General features: G+C 42.5%; 1 protein-coding gene across 2 annotated transcripts in view; it reads left to right on the plus strand.

The window, feature by feature from the left end:
- GMPR (guanosine monophosphate reductase) overlaps positions 1-9,252 on the plus strand; it is a 52,457-nt gene extending 43,205 nt beyond the window's left edge. For both annotated transcript variants that reach the window (XM_075921203.2, XM_014579573.4), the window contains exon 9: positions 3,129-9,252. In XM_075921203.2, the coding sequence (XP_075777318.1) occupies positions 3,129-3,309 (181 nt within the window). In that variant the 3' untranslated portion in view covers positions 3,310-9,252. The remainder of the gene's footprint in view (positions 1-3,128) is intronic.
- Positions 9,253-14,278: the final 5,026 nt, after the last annotated feature.

The following is a 14,278-nucleotide window of genomic DNA, read 5'->3' on the forward strand; positions in this document are numbered from 1 at the left end:
CCTTGCACAGTTCTGTATTGGGAATTCCTGCTAGCAGCAAACCTTGGAATCCAGCCAGGCAGCCTAATGCTCTGCTCCATTGGCACAGGCTGTTAGCAGTATAGAGTACAGATACCATGCCTCAAACACATGGGTATAGAGAGGTGGCCCAAGGCCCCAGAAAACTATAGTTAGTTGTCTAGGCTGACTGCTTTGGTTGTTTTTTTTGGCCTGCCAGAGATACTGTAGATTCAAAATACTGTTTCAGAAAATAGAATTCTTGTTTATACAGCACTGAAGAAGGGCTTGGTGCTGTTGAGGCAAATCAAAGAAATGGGGTCAGATTTTGCCTTCATTTACATAAGTGTAAAGCTAAACTCACTCCACTGAGGTATCACAGAGCCTAGCCCATGGCCAGATCTGGCCTGGTGTGCTGTCTCTAGGGAGTATCCAGACTAACCCAAGCATTTTTAATGATGGGTGCCTAAAGGCAGGGGCTTGCTTAGGGTTTTCAAAGACACCAGAGGGAACTGCTACCCCAAATCTATTGAAATGCAGCCGGCAGTGGGTGCCTTGGACACTTTCAAAAATCCCAACTGTCAGTCTGTCTTGCGGCATCAACAGAAGTGGTTTGATTTTCTGAAGCACTGAGCCTCGCAGCTTCTATTCAAGTTCCTGGGAGTCCTCAGCATCTGTGAAAATCAGGCCACATATTGAGATGCCTGAGTGTGGCTTTATGCTCTCAAAATTGAAAATTCTACCTTGAGAACCCTGTCACAGTTCAGAGTAACTACACCTGCACGTCCACCTCATGGTACACCAAGGGTAACAGCGCTAGGCTCCTGGTTCCTTAGCTATCACCTCTCCTGCAGGGAGACCCACATCTCCCTCCTGATGGGGGTATTTCTTGCTTGGGCCAGAGGTTCTGCATTTGCTTGGGCGGAAAGAGGGTCCCGAGTCATTTTAAACACGAGTTTTGGTTAAATAGCCTTTCTTCCTCAGGCCTACACTTAAAATATGCTGCGGCAGGGCGTTAAAATGAAAGAGTGGTCTTGGTACCAGCACTGGGAGAGAGCTCTCTCAGTGCTCTATGGAGACCACCTACATGAGAAGTGTAGCTCCCAGCATTTTGAGCCTGTTTACACTGGTGCTTTATTGTACTGTACCTTGCTGTGCTCTGGGTGTGTGTGGTTTTTTTCCCCCCTAACATCCCCAAGCCAGAAAGTTGCAGAAAAGTAAAGTGGCCGTTTAGACATGTCCTTAGCTGTCCCTGGAAAATCCATTTTGACCACATATATGCTAACTTTCTTCTAGCTAGTGGTAGCTCTTTGGAGGTGTTACATCCTGAGTGTATTTGAATTAATGATCTTAGACCTCCCTTTTTTAAGAGAGACCCAATCCCAAGCCCTAACAAATAGTAAAATATTGTCCAGAACACACAGGGTTGCACTCTCTGGCTGTAACTGAGCACGCTATATAAACAACTGCTGCTTGATCATTCTTTGAACAAGTTATCTACGAAGTGTCTTTATGCTTTTGGACACAAATGAAGCTTTCCAACCACTTTACAGCACAAGATCCAATTTCCAAGGTCACAGGATAATCCACATTCTTAGCCCCTCTGCCTTGCTCCCAAAGAAGATGTTTCCTCGCATTGCAGTCATCTTACTCCAAGGAACACAAAGATCAGCTGACATGTGGGGGCATCTCATTACAGCAGGGCAGGAGCAGCCCAAGGCTGGCTGTAGCAGCTGGCGCCCCAGGCGGAAGGCATGATCGGCCCCCCCGCCTGCACGGCCGTCAATGGCCGTGACGTCATCATCGGGCCCCCGGGCCGGCGGCGCCCTAAGCGACCGCCTAGGCTCATGGAGCCGCCCCTGCAGCAGGAACTGCAAAGGGTGGGATAGTGAGGCAGGAGGGATAGATGAGAAAATCACAAGGCCAGATTCTTCCCTAACCTAAGCCCAAAAACTTCAAAATCTTTTTCCTCCTGAAGGGGGAAAACCTGCTTTGAAAGACAGAGCAGGACGTTTGCCAGGAATGGAAGTAATTTACAGCACATAAAGTATTTCTGCAAACTGCCCTGTTGGAATAGCTTGGATTCTGCTTTCATCCAAGTAAGCCCCCTGTGGTGTAAATTAGAATTGCACAATTGATCGGGTACATTGTAGTCTCTCCTGGCAGAGATGCCTTTATCTGTTCTGTAATATACCATGCATACTTCTGGTGCGACGTAGGCATGGGACACACCCTCAGCTGATGTCTATGGGGGTAGCTATGTTCAGTCCTTAGTTTGTAATGAAAGAGGTGCTGGGCCTTCAGCCATTTCTTTACTTTCATGGTGATGTAGCAAGCCCAGAGGTGCTGGGGTGCTGACCTGCCAAACATAGAAGTGCCAGGCGCAAATTAAGCACGTGGTCTGGTACATCACTTAAGCTACACCAGTTTATACCAGTGGAGGATTAGGCCCAGTTTTTTTAAACATTGCCTTGGCCTGTCTTCTGAGGATAAGGCTCAATCTTACAGTCCTGCGGCAAAGTTCCCAGGCTATGTCTACACTATAGCCTCTTGTGCAAAAACATATGCAAATGAGGCGAAGTGTGGAATATCGCCATGCCTCATTTGCATAGTTAATGAGGCTCTGTTTTTGCACAGAAACCCCCTCTTGCAAAAGAGCCATTCTTCTGCATTTTTTTCAGGAAGAACGGCTGTTACGCAAGAGGGGGGTTTTGTGCAAAAAGGAGCCGTGTAGTGGCTCCTTTTTGCGCAAAAGCCTCTTGTGCAAAAACAGAGCCTAGTTAATTATGCAAATGAGGCACAGCCATAGTCCATGCTTCGCCTCATTTGCATATTTTTTGCACAAAACAGGCGCAGTCTAGACCTAGCCCCATTTATGTAAACAGAATTTCTGCATCAATAGTGACAGGAGGATCAAGCCTATAGTGCGCTCAGGCATTGTTTGGGCATTTGCCAGAAGCATTCACTTCCTTTTCACGGCTTTGGTGGAGGGCACTGCAGAACCTTTCACCACTAGGCAGGAACGGGCAGCAATCAGTAAGAGCACAAAGTTCTTTAAAATGATAACGTGCTGAGTGTTGACACATTCATTCTACGCTACTCCCACTAATTCCTCTACTTCCTGTGTGCAGGGCTTCGGAGGGCAGAACTGTGGAAGTGCCTTACAGAGGGGATGTGGAAACCACCATCCTCGATATCCTCGGGGGGCTGCGATCCACCTGCACCTATGTGGGGGCCGCCAAGCTCAAAGAGCTGAGCAGGAGAGCAACGTTTATCCGGGTCACCCAGCAGCACAGCCAGGTGTTTTCTTAACCAAAGACTTGGACCTGCAAAACGTGTCTGCTGCCTCTCCGCACTTCCTCTGTGTTTTGTTTTTGAGCTTCATGGGGCCAAACCCCTCAGGCTGTGGAAGCAGGTGGGTCAGTTGTTGCTGGCGACAGGGTTAAGCAGAAGGAAATGCCATCAAACTTGGTGCCATGTAGAATTCTTTTGGTTCAAGATACAATAGCCTCACCTTTTAAAGTCACATTTGTTTTAAATCTATTTGTTCACCTTTAATTTTTTCCTCTGACCAAGAAACCTTCATTTTCAGTGAATTAGCCTCCTCAGACATCTGTCACTGTTACCAAGTTTTAAAACCTTCCCACAACCTCTGGCTAGCATTGCTCCAGCACTGTCAGCTCTAGGAACTGGAGGCTGAGAGGGAAAAAGGTTTAGTAAGTTGATCTGTATAACCAAAGATCAAAGCCATACTTTTTGACCTTTCAAATGGCAGAAGTTTAGAGCTATACTGTCAGGATGCTGGCCCACAGACTAAACAGGAGCAATGGCAGAATGACCCAAGGTTGTTGCTGCGCTTTTACTGTGATGTTAAAAATGCTGGAGCTATATCAAGGGCATTTCATATGCCTTTTAAGGCCTTTTTTATTTAAATCCATGTATTAATGGACTTACCTTTCTATAGATGTTGGCTTTATAATGCAGCGAGTGCTTCCTCCTCCTACCCAGAACATTTAACAGTGTAATGACTGTTGGTGGGTGCAATCCTCAGATTTTCAGGGGTCCTGTTTTTAACATAATCTCTGAATATGAAGCTGTAGACACCCAGCAACACTCAACGTGGGACAGCCTGATTGTGCATAGATTTGCACTTTGCATAATTATTTCAGCCGACACAGAGCGACTACAAATGAGAGATTTTAAAAATGTAACCATGTAACTGCTAAAAATCCTAGTAGTTACACATGCTGTGGCAGGTTCTATGGTATAAAGCTTACATATAAGCTTTATGCTGCAGAACCTGCAGTGCAGCCTGCTCCCCAGGAGTGGGGCTGGCAGCTGGGGGCCTGAAGTGAAGCCAGCTTCCTGGGAGCGGGGCCAGCAGCTCCTGCCAGCCCTGCTCCCATGAAGCCAGCATGTAAACGTAACAAATTGATAAGCTGATGCTTATTGGTCAACTGTTTAAACAGTTACACTTTTACATCCCTATTACAAATACACGCTCACTTTGCCTAGGTGTAGAAATGATTACACATGGAGCTAGGTGTGGTCAGTCAGGCCAAAGGGGTCAAATCCATCCCTTTGTTACTCTGGCGCAACTTTTTAAAGTCACAGGTATAGCTGAGAGCAAAATGCAGCCTGTAATAGAGACCAGCTGAAGACTTGCTGCAAGAAGCCAGTTGTCTGATCTTGAGTTAAAGAAGTTGCTATGAAGGCAATAATGAATATTTTAGACTCTGGGCAACACTTTAATAAACTAATGACAGACTAATGAATAGATAGATAAATCACAGTGATATTTCTTTGGAAGTGCATGTTAAAGTGCCAGGAATACCATAGTAATTAATTACGATAAATGTTATTAGTGTGTATACCAATGAATTAATGACTTCCCCCTTACTTTAATGTGTGTTACTGAGCTATCTGTACAGATCTTCAGAGTCTTTTCACCCCTTCATTGGAAAGATATAGACTTTGGCATGCAAAACTGTGACCTCTGAGAAGAGGGATGGGCAGGAAAGCAAATGGAATTATTCTAGTATTCTTTGTTGTTTAGCAAAGCTAAAGGAGGATCAATCCAATGGAACATGTTAAGTAAGAAATTTAGTCCTCAAATCAGTCACCGATGGTTAGGATTATGCATAATGGGAAAAGCATAGGTGATCCTTCATCTGAATGGCAGAAGACAGAGGGTTTACAATAAAATGTTAAATGTTCTCCATTGAACATTGTGGACCTGATTCCCCATTACAATAAGACTCTAGTCTGGTATTCTGGTATTATCCCGGCTTTAAAGAGGGCATAGGTTACATTTACATTGCCAGAGTGGTGTGAGGACACCTAAGTGTAAAAGAGAACCAGGCTCCTAGGCCCTGCTAATTAACTTTTCTTCTGAAGCTGGAATTTATGTCATGAACTCTAAAAAGGCAGCCAAATGGTTTACTGAAAATAAGTTTTAAAAATATTCTTGTCCAAAGTCTGCTGTCAGTTAAGCTGATGCAAACCCAGAGTAACTCCGCTAAAATCTATGAGGTTACTTAGACTGTACATGGGTATAGCTAAGTGTAGAATGGCTTCCTTCTCCTGCACCTGCCACATACCCCTAAGAATAGTGTATTTGTATACAGGTATATCAAAACTACTTCAAGGAATGAGGTTATACTAAATTTATACTCATACCACTGGTGCATTTCCATACTTGTGCCTTCATACTGCAAAAGTGTGGCTGTCCCGTAGATGCTTCCAGGTTGAAGGATGCTATTGGTTTTATAGGTTGTTTAGGATATGTTTACAAATGAAATGAAATAATGTATTACATTTTTAAAAATCTATGCACATTTAAAAAACAGTTCTTTGACACTTTGGAATTCCTTTTCCACAGTGAAAACTCTTTGATTTTCCATTGCCATGGCCGTTATGGAGTCAGTTACTCCTGTGCAAACAGTATGTAAAATTCAGCCATGTGGACTTGGTGACATTGTATATCCACTTTGCACAGGTGTGACAGACTACATAAGGGTCATCACACCAGTAAACAATGAGGTGCTATAGGGTACATACCCACTGCAGCTGGAAGGTGCGATGTCCAGCATGGTTAAACACTTATACTAGCTCAGCTTGAAACTGTGAGCTAAAGATACCTGTGTGGCTATAGCCACCCAAGCTTAGAACCAGGGATTTGGGTGGGCTTGGAGTCTGGGGGCTAGTCCATGCTGCCACATCCACTCGGCTATGTGTAGTGTACTAGCTCAGCCAGGCTATGTCTACACTGGCAGGTTCTTGTGCATGAACACGTCCACACTGCCCGCCTGCTCTTGCGCAGGAAGTTTTACAGTAAAGCGTGGTAAGAGAGGGCTTGTTGCGCAAGAGCTATGCTCTTTTCTAACAAGTGTAAAAAAAGAATAGTGTAAGTGTAACAAGAATTCTTGTGCAAGAGGTCAGTGTGGTTCTGCAGCAGGGGTTTCTTGCGCAAGAGAGCGTCCACACTGCCATGGATGCTCTTGTGCAAAAGCACATGGCAGTGTGGACGTGTTCTTGTGCAAGAGTTCTTGCACAAGTGCCAGTATAGACATAGCCCCAGTGTTCCCGCTAAGCTGCAGGGCAACACAGCTTCACAGGTGATTAATTAACCCTGCCCAGTCAGCTCCGTGCACGGAGCCCTGAGCCTTGTGCAGCTTAGTGGGAACACTGGCTCCCGCTGAGCTAGCACAAATCTTTCTGCCCGCAGTAGAACTCATGCCACCCAGCTGCAGAGCAGACATACCCATAGCTTTAAGAACCTGGTTATATGTGGTGCTGGGACAAAAGAAGCCATCACAGTGATATTGCATTATGTTTAATAGCTTGGTAACCAGCAGCTGTTTTGAAGGAAAGGGAAACAAGGCAAAGAAGGCAGCCAGCTGTGTAGAGCAGTTTAACTGGCTGAGGCCCACCCTATGTGGTTCAAGTGGGTGTTTCTTCAGAGGACCTCTTCAGTCAGATGGCTCCTTTCGCAATGCCCCTTGTACAGATACGGAGGTCTATAGCCCACACATTTGAAAGGGGAACAAAGAGATTGGCCTGAGGCTAACTCAGGTCCAAGTCTGGTGAGGTGACAAGTGCCCTCAAAGCCTATGGATCCAGCTCCTCCTCCATGCCAGTTAAGAGGCCAAACTCTTATTGAATTCACTGGACGTTGAGGGGATGCCACACCAGGCAGGATTAGGCCCCAAAGCTATTGACTTGAGCTACCTCACCTGATCATTTTTATAAGATTCTCTATTTTCTAGTGTCTTTCCCAGCAGCTTAGCCCTGTGCTGCACTTCATGGACTGCTACTGGGCCAGCCTCCAAAAGACCTTCCCTCTCCCATGACACAGGGTCAAAGTCTAACTTGCTTTCTGCACCCTTGCAACACCACTGACTTCAGTGCACAAGAGGAAAGTTAGAATTTGGCCCAGTGGCTCTATCAAGGTGTAGCTAACATGACATATTTTTTAAAAGCAATAAAGGAAGTAAGAAACAAATCTGATTAAACCACAGTCCCAAGGTATTGTGGGCTGACAGGGCTCTGTGGTCAGTGAATGTGCTGGGCTTGTGGGTGAGGATAATCTGTGCTAAGAAGAGGTACACAGCGTGCTCATCCCACTCCCTCAGCATTCTTAGCGTGGTTCTGGAAAGCACCATATGACTAGCATGGTTCTGTGCCTCTCCCCTCCCGATGGGTGGATAAGCATCAGCTTTTACCTTTGCTGCTGTGAGGTGTTGTGTACAGTGGTAGCTCCAGCAGGGCTTGGGGAAGTTTGTTGAGGATGGGGAAAGATGAGAACTTTTGCGTGTTTTCCAAGACGCAGTATGAAACCAGCATTGGTATTCTTTTTTTAATCCATGAGCGCTTGTGGTCTGAAACACCAGCCGGGCCCAGTTCTCTCTCAGACTAGTTTCCCTATCTAAATCCACTGACTTCAGTGGAGTCGCTCCTGATTTTCACCAGTCTAATTGTGAGCTGAATCAGGTGTCTCTTGCCAAAATCTGATGGCCAGTTAGGCCAAGTCCTGTGCTGTTGGAGTCAATGGGAATTTTGCTGCTGATTTCAGAGACGCTACAGATTTGGCTTTTCTTGATTGGCAGTGTGACTGCACCGCTAAAGCCCACCTGCAGGAAAACACTTGTTTTCCCAGTCTAGAAGCAACCTATTCTCATTCGGGGTTGGTTAAGAATTTTGAATAAACTCACGATACTGCTACCCTGTAGCATGACTATCTCTGCTGACGTACCCTAAATGCAGTCAGCCTTGCCGACTAGTAATGAGGTGTTTTTTTTCCTTGTCTGCCTTAAACTTTGTTCTTTTTTATTCATTCGGCCATTTTGGCCTGTCCTCTGGCTGTGACATCAGAGCATCAGTTATTACGCCATTGAGATGGATAACATTTCCAAACATACGTAATAAATAGCTCAAAGCTCCTATGCAAAAAATACTGTTTGTGATCATTTTCAAAACCATGAATTAAGTCTTTTGAAAAGAGTTTTAAACATTTGTGTACCTCTCCATGCACCACAGATGACAGGATTAGGAATAACTACCTTCTTTCCTCATTTGTAGCACAACTGTGCACAGAATGCATCTGCCATGACAAACTTGCTCATTTAAACTGATCATGTGGTGCAGCTTGACTGTTGTGTTATGAAATACATGGCTTCACTCGGGTGGACTGGCTAGGATTATATGCTGTATGTGGCAATGTGCAAACATCTATGTATAGTGCATCATGGATAAAAACAGCCTTCATAAAAACTTGTGGCTGAAGCTAAATCCGAAGAGGGGGAAATTAAATGGACAAATTATTCTTTCACAGGAAACCTGTCTCATTCTTTCTTAACACATAAAGACAGACACACATTTGCAATTGGCACTGTTATTTTATTAGTACGAGTATACTGAAACAATAAACTTGTACTGGTATACAGACAGTTTCTTTAAAACAATTTTGTTCAAATTTTGAATCAAACATTGTTTTATTATAATAATGAAATAATTTCTACCTAGAAAACCTGCAAGCACCATCAAAGAAAGGGACCATAAAATTCAATAAACAGACGCGAGTGTATCCTACAAATAGACACACCACCATTAGAAAATAGAATATGAATTCTTCCATTTTTTTAATATTTGTTTTAAAAAAGCTAGTGCAAGTACAATATTTTACACTGGAATTACAGAGAGTATGCACGCATATGGAAAAAAGTTCTCCTGTCACAATAAAAGCTCTTAACTATGTCTGTATGCACTTAAAATTTTCTCCTCTTTTCATTAAGGTGCAAAACATTATTCCCTCCCTATTTCTCCTTTGTACTGGCCATGTCAGCTAGATTTCTCCTCGATACAAAGCTGCATTTTCCCTTTTTCTGGGCCGACATTAGGCACAACACTGGAAGTGTGATTTGCAACAACCCTCTTCATAAATACCAATCAATGCACTCCTTAGAGATGTACTGTAGAATCACTAAACTTACCCGCATGAGGACTTTCCTCAAAGACCATGGCTAGTTGGCCAATCCAAGCCTGCTGGCTGTGGAAAACTGTGACACTGCTACTACGAAATTATTTTCAAGAGCTAATTTGAGTGGAAAAGGTAAGAAATTCCCCTTTTTAAGCACTGCCAAGAGAACAGTGTTCACAAAGTTAATATTTAAGAAAGCCAAAGACAGAAATACATACATTAGTGAATGCTAGCGGTCTGCAAAAAGTTATACCTGCTGCCTTAATAAGATTAGTAACTTTGCTAAGTAGCCAAAGGGCCAGACAGAAGACAATAATTTAACCACTTGCATCCAGTTACAGCAATCCAACAACTACCGACTACAACTGGAAAGAGCAAGAGTATGTATGTGGCTCTCTCACTAGAGCCAGAATCTTCAGACTCTTTATTTTTAAAGCAAACATGAGGGGCCAGATCTAGCTGGCTGCTGCTTTTTCATAAAACCCAGTTGGACAGCTTTAACAGGTTCAGAATGAGTGAGGATTAATGCAAACAACACTTCCAATGCATGCCTGCAGCAGGGTCAAGGGAAAGGGCACAGGAGCTTTGACCACTAAGAATAGAAACAAACAAATGAACAACAAAAAAAGCCAACCTTGGATGAAGCCTCCAATTAATTCTCAGTGGAAGACTTGAGTCCTATAAGATAATGATGAGTAAAACTATAGAAATCTTAGACTGTTACTGCATAACTATTTATTGGCTGAATGTACTTCATCCTAATACATTTGGGGCCATTCTTTTGGGTGTCCAGGGGTCATTCTAACTTGGTAATTATTTTCCCCCATGTGACCATTAGGTATCAGAACTGAAGCTTGTGTTACAGGATGTCAGGGGAGGGAGAGAAGGGTTCTGAAAGTTAACTGTTTATCCCCGCTGTGTGTAGGCTTCCAGCTGTCCAACTGACCTTTGTCCAAGGAAAGGGCCCTTTCCTCGGAAATTGCTACAGGATTCTTTTATTTTGGCTTCTGAATGACACGGATCTCTAAATCAAATGAGAAAGAACCAGTCCAAGACCAGAGCACCTCTGGAAAAGCTGAAATTCACGTCTTTACCCCCTGTTTAAATGAGGTGGGAAGGTGTGTGTACACAAAAGGCCATGTCTCGTTTGATATTCCTCTTTTATTTACTGGTAAGCTAGGATCCCTTGTTATAAACACTTCTTGTTCAAGTTATAGTCTTTGGGTTGATCCGAACAGGAAGTGCTGAAAATGTAGTATATCGTCTCAGAGGGAGTAAAGAAGTTACAATGGTTTCAGAATCTAAACTACAAAAGATGCTTTAAGATATATTTTCGGCATAGGAACAAACAGTGTGAAGCGTTCCCCCCCTTCCCCAGCATTGGGATTTATGTGATATGAACAGAAATTTGAACATAATTGTTCTTTAAGAGCCTTGTAAATAATAATTCTTCCTGTCCAGAGCCAATACAAATCAGATCATCTAAACGTGACAGTTTCTATATACAAAAAACATGTAACTTTCAACCTTTCTCTGCTTTTGTACTTTAAAAAATTTTTTTTTTACAAACAAGGTATGAAACACACTGTTTCAACAGATCCATCTCTTTTTCAAACACTGAATGAATCATTCCAACATTCATTTTTCTTTTGTGCAATTTTTTAAAACATTACCTGTACTCCTCAATGTGAGTGCTTCAAAAAGTTTTTTTGTAAGCATCTCAAATTAGGTTTACATCAAAAAATATTTCCACAAGGTATAGTGCTACAAGAAAAGATCCTATCAGTAAGGTAACACATCTGAAGCGAGGTCGTCTATGTAAAAGAAATTAACTCTGGAGTAGAGGTGTGCAACTTGTTTGGAATTTCCTTAACAACAGAAAATACAACACTGTCCTTGGAAAGGCTAGGAAATCAACTAGACATAAGTCATTTGCTTTTATATTAATATATATATATGTATATAAATAAGTGTGTGTGCATGCACACACATGTATATACACCCTCCCCCCCTCTATGTGTGGACTCTTATTTTTTTTATTTCAGGGTTTTGGGGATTTAGAAAAAAACGCCAAGAAAAGAAATACACTGACCACAATGCTAAATTTCCTTTGCTTTTCACATCAACACTGGGTAGTTCCACAGACTGGACTCTGCTGTTATGTGTTACTCTCTGAAGTCATGCGAAAAGAAGAAGATTATTTAAAAGAGTGCAGGTTGAACTTTGTCATTTCTGAGTATATTTCATAATAGAAGAGCCAACAGCAGGACAGATTCTTATCTCAGTTACACCCAAGCAAATCTGCATTAACGCCACTGATCACTCCAAATGCACAGCTGTTGTAACTAAGATCAGAATCTGGCTCCAGATGATCCAGCCACTACTTTCGGTAAACACTTGTACAGAACATGTAATTAATATTAAGCTAATGTATAGTCCCTCTGCCTTCAATAGGCCTAATCAGATGCTTAAAGTTAAGCCTGTGCATAAGGGTTTGCAAAACTGTGGCCTAGTGCCAATGGCATTAAGAACCCTAGTGAATGCTAGTGAAATAACACTATTAGTGTTTTAAACATAGTTAAGATTTCTTCTCCCTGAAGCATTTTTTCCATTTTTAATAGTCACCTGTTTAACAGGATTTCATCATTTCCTTTTTTAATATCGACAATATATTTAGGTAAAATCAGTCCCTGTACAATGAATAAGTTTCATGGTAACCAACAGCTATGGTTCACTTTGAATCTGCTGCTTTGTATTGCAATCTATGTGATATCTACAAAGTTAATCCATGAGATGCAGGAAATCCAAACTTGTCCTTGAAATTGTACATCCCTACTCCAGAGCAGTAAAAGTGCTGCTTCTGGTCACATCAGTGTACCACACGTACGCCAGCCCCATCCCTGAGTAAGAGGTGTGAAAGGTTTCTAAATGTTCCTTGCTTTAGGGAAACAAGAACAGTGATGTCACTTCCTGGTGCTGAACAAATAACAGAACAATGGTTTAACGAAGTGACGACAGGGTTAAAAAGCAGAATTTCCCCACCCCACCCAAACATATATTAAAAAAAACAAACAAAAAAACCCCAAAGCAACCATGTACAAAATCATTAAATAGTTCAAACAAAAATCCAATTAGGGTTTCATCTAAAGGACATGAGGTAAGTGACATCAAACTCCAAATTCCCCATGATGTGGCCCAGACAAACTGAAACGATGCCTAAGTTAAACACTATAAGGAACAGTCATTAGATAGAGAGATATTGGTTTTTTAGAAATCCCTATAAAGAGGTTCTTGTTTATTTTCTTCTTTTGCCCTGACTAAATTTCTTAGTGATTGTATGCATTTCATTGTAAACTAAACAGGTCTGGTACATTAAAAAAAAAGACTTGTCAGTTAATATTGCAAAGTGGACACTGTACAGAGGCACATGACTAATCCTTTTACACCAAACTCAGCTAAATATTTCTATGCCTGTGATTGTTATTTTCATCGTGCACCTCAAGCCCAATTTTGGTCTATATTTAAAAATTAATTGAGCTAGTGATGTTGCTCAGGGCCATGAAAAATTCCTGAATGCTAGTTAGGTCGATCTAACCCCCAGTGTAGATGTGGCTAGAATTCTTCCACTGATTTGGCCACCACATGCCAGAAAGTGGATTCACTACACTAACAGAAACCCCCTTTCCATCCCTGTAGGATGTGTGTACACTATGGTGTGGCACAGCTTGCTAATCTGTAGCTATGCTGAGGCAGTGCAGACAATACCTTTACTCCTTTGAGTGATCAATGGGGCAACTCGCCACACTGGATTAAGGATTTACTCATGTGAATAAGGGCTGTGGGCCTGTCAGTTCACTGCAACTGCAGCCAAACTCCAGATGTCAGCAGGCAAACCAGATTCAGCCAACTGAAAGTAGACACCACTTTCTGTCCATTTAGGGGTGAAATCCACTCCTCTACAGAGAGGCAGTACCAAGTTACTGCACCAGTTTGGGATATTAGTGGTGTATAGGCTTTGTGCTGGCTTTTTGCACAGGGGTGAATTTCCCCCACATTGCACATCAAACAGATGGTAACATTCATATACATGTGCAAATATAATATACATATGTCACATACTTTACATATATATATAAAGTAACAGTTACAGGCATAGATTGAAGAGAAAAATGACACTGATGATGCTGTAGAAGGCTGCTTTCGCTCATGTACGAGACAATGTTATTTACTCATGACTGAACTGTTTGCAATTTACAGGTCCCTCACATTCACAAAATTCTTACCCTCTCTCTCCCTTAAAAATCTCGGTGTGGGTCACCATCCACTAAGCCTTTTTCTGGATCTTCCTCTTTATATTGTAGAGGCCAGGGACGTACATTTGAAAGAATAAGGACCATCCAGTGCCACCCAGCCATTTGTGCCCTACCTGCTAATGGCATACAAATTCTGCGTCTCCAATCAAGGGAGGTATAAGGCCCAAAACACTTTTTTTTGGAGGGGGGGGAGGGAGGAGGGGGATAGAGAAAACAGTGAAGGAAAACAAACAAGGTAAAAGTGGAAGAGGGGGTGAGATCTAGCTACCACCACGTGGGTGGGTCTAAGTTGGCACATAAAGTATTGCACATCCTAAAAAAGCAAAAGCACAAAAAAAGGGACAATTGCATGGATGGAACCAATTATTTCAGAATTCCTAAATCTGAAATACAAACACAGAACTAATACATTCCTATTGCTCCAAACTTTTTTTTATTTGTTTATTGTTAGTGTTAGTAGAATAGATCCAGTCAGTTTAAGAGTCCCTGC

The sequence above is a fragment of the Pelodiscus sinensis genome, chromosome 2 (genome assembly GCF_052426305.1).
Source record: "Pelodiscus sinensis isolate ZL-2025 chromosome 2, ASM5242630v1, whole genome shotgun sequence".
In the NCBI taxonomy this organism is placed as follows: domain Eukaryota; kingdom Metazoa; phylum Chordata; order Testudines; family Trionychidae; genus Pelodiscus; species Pelodiscus sinensis.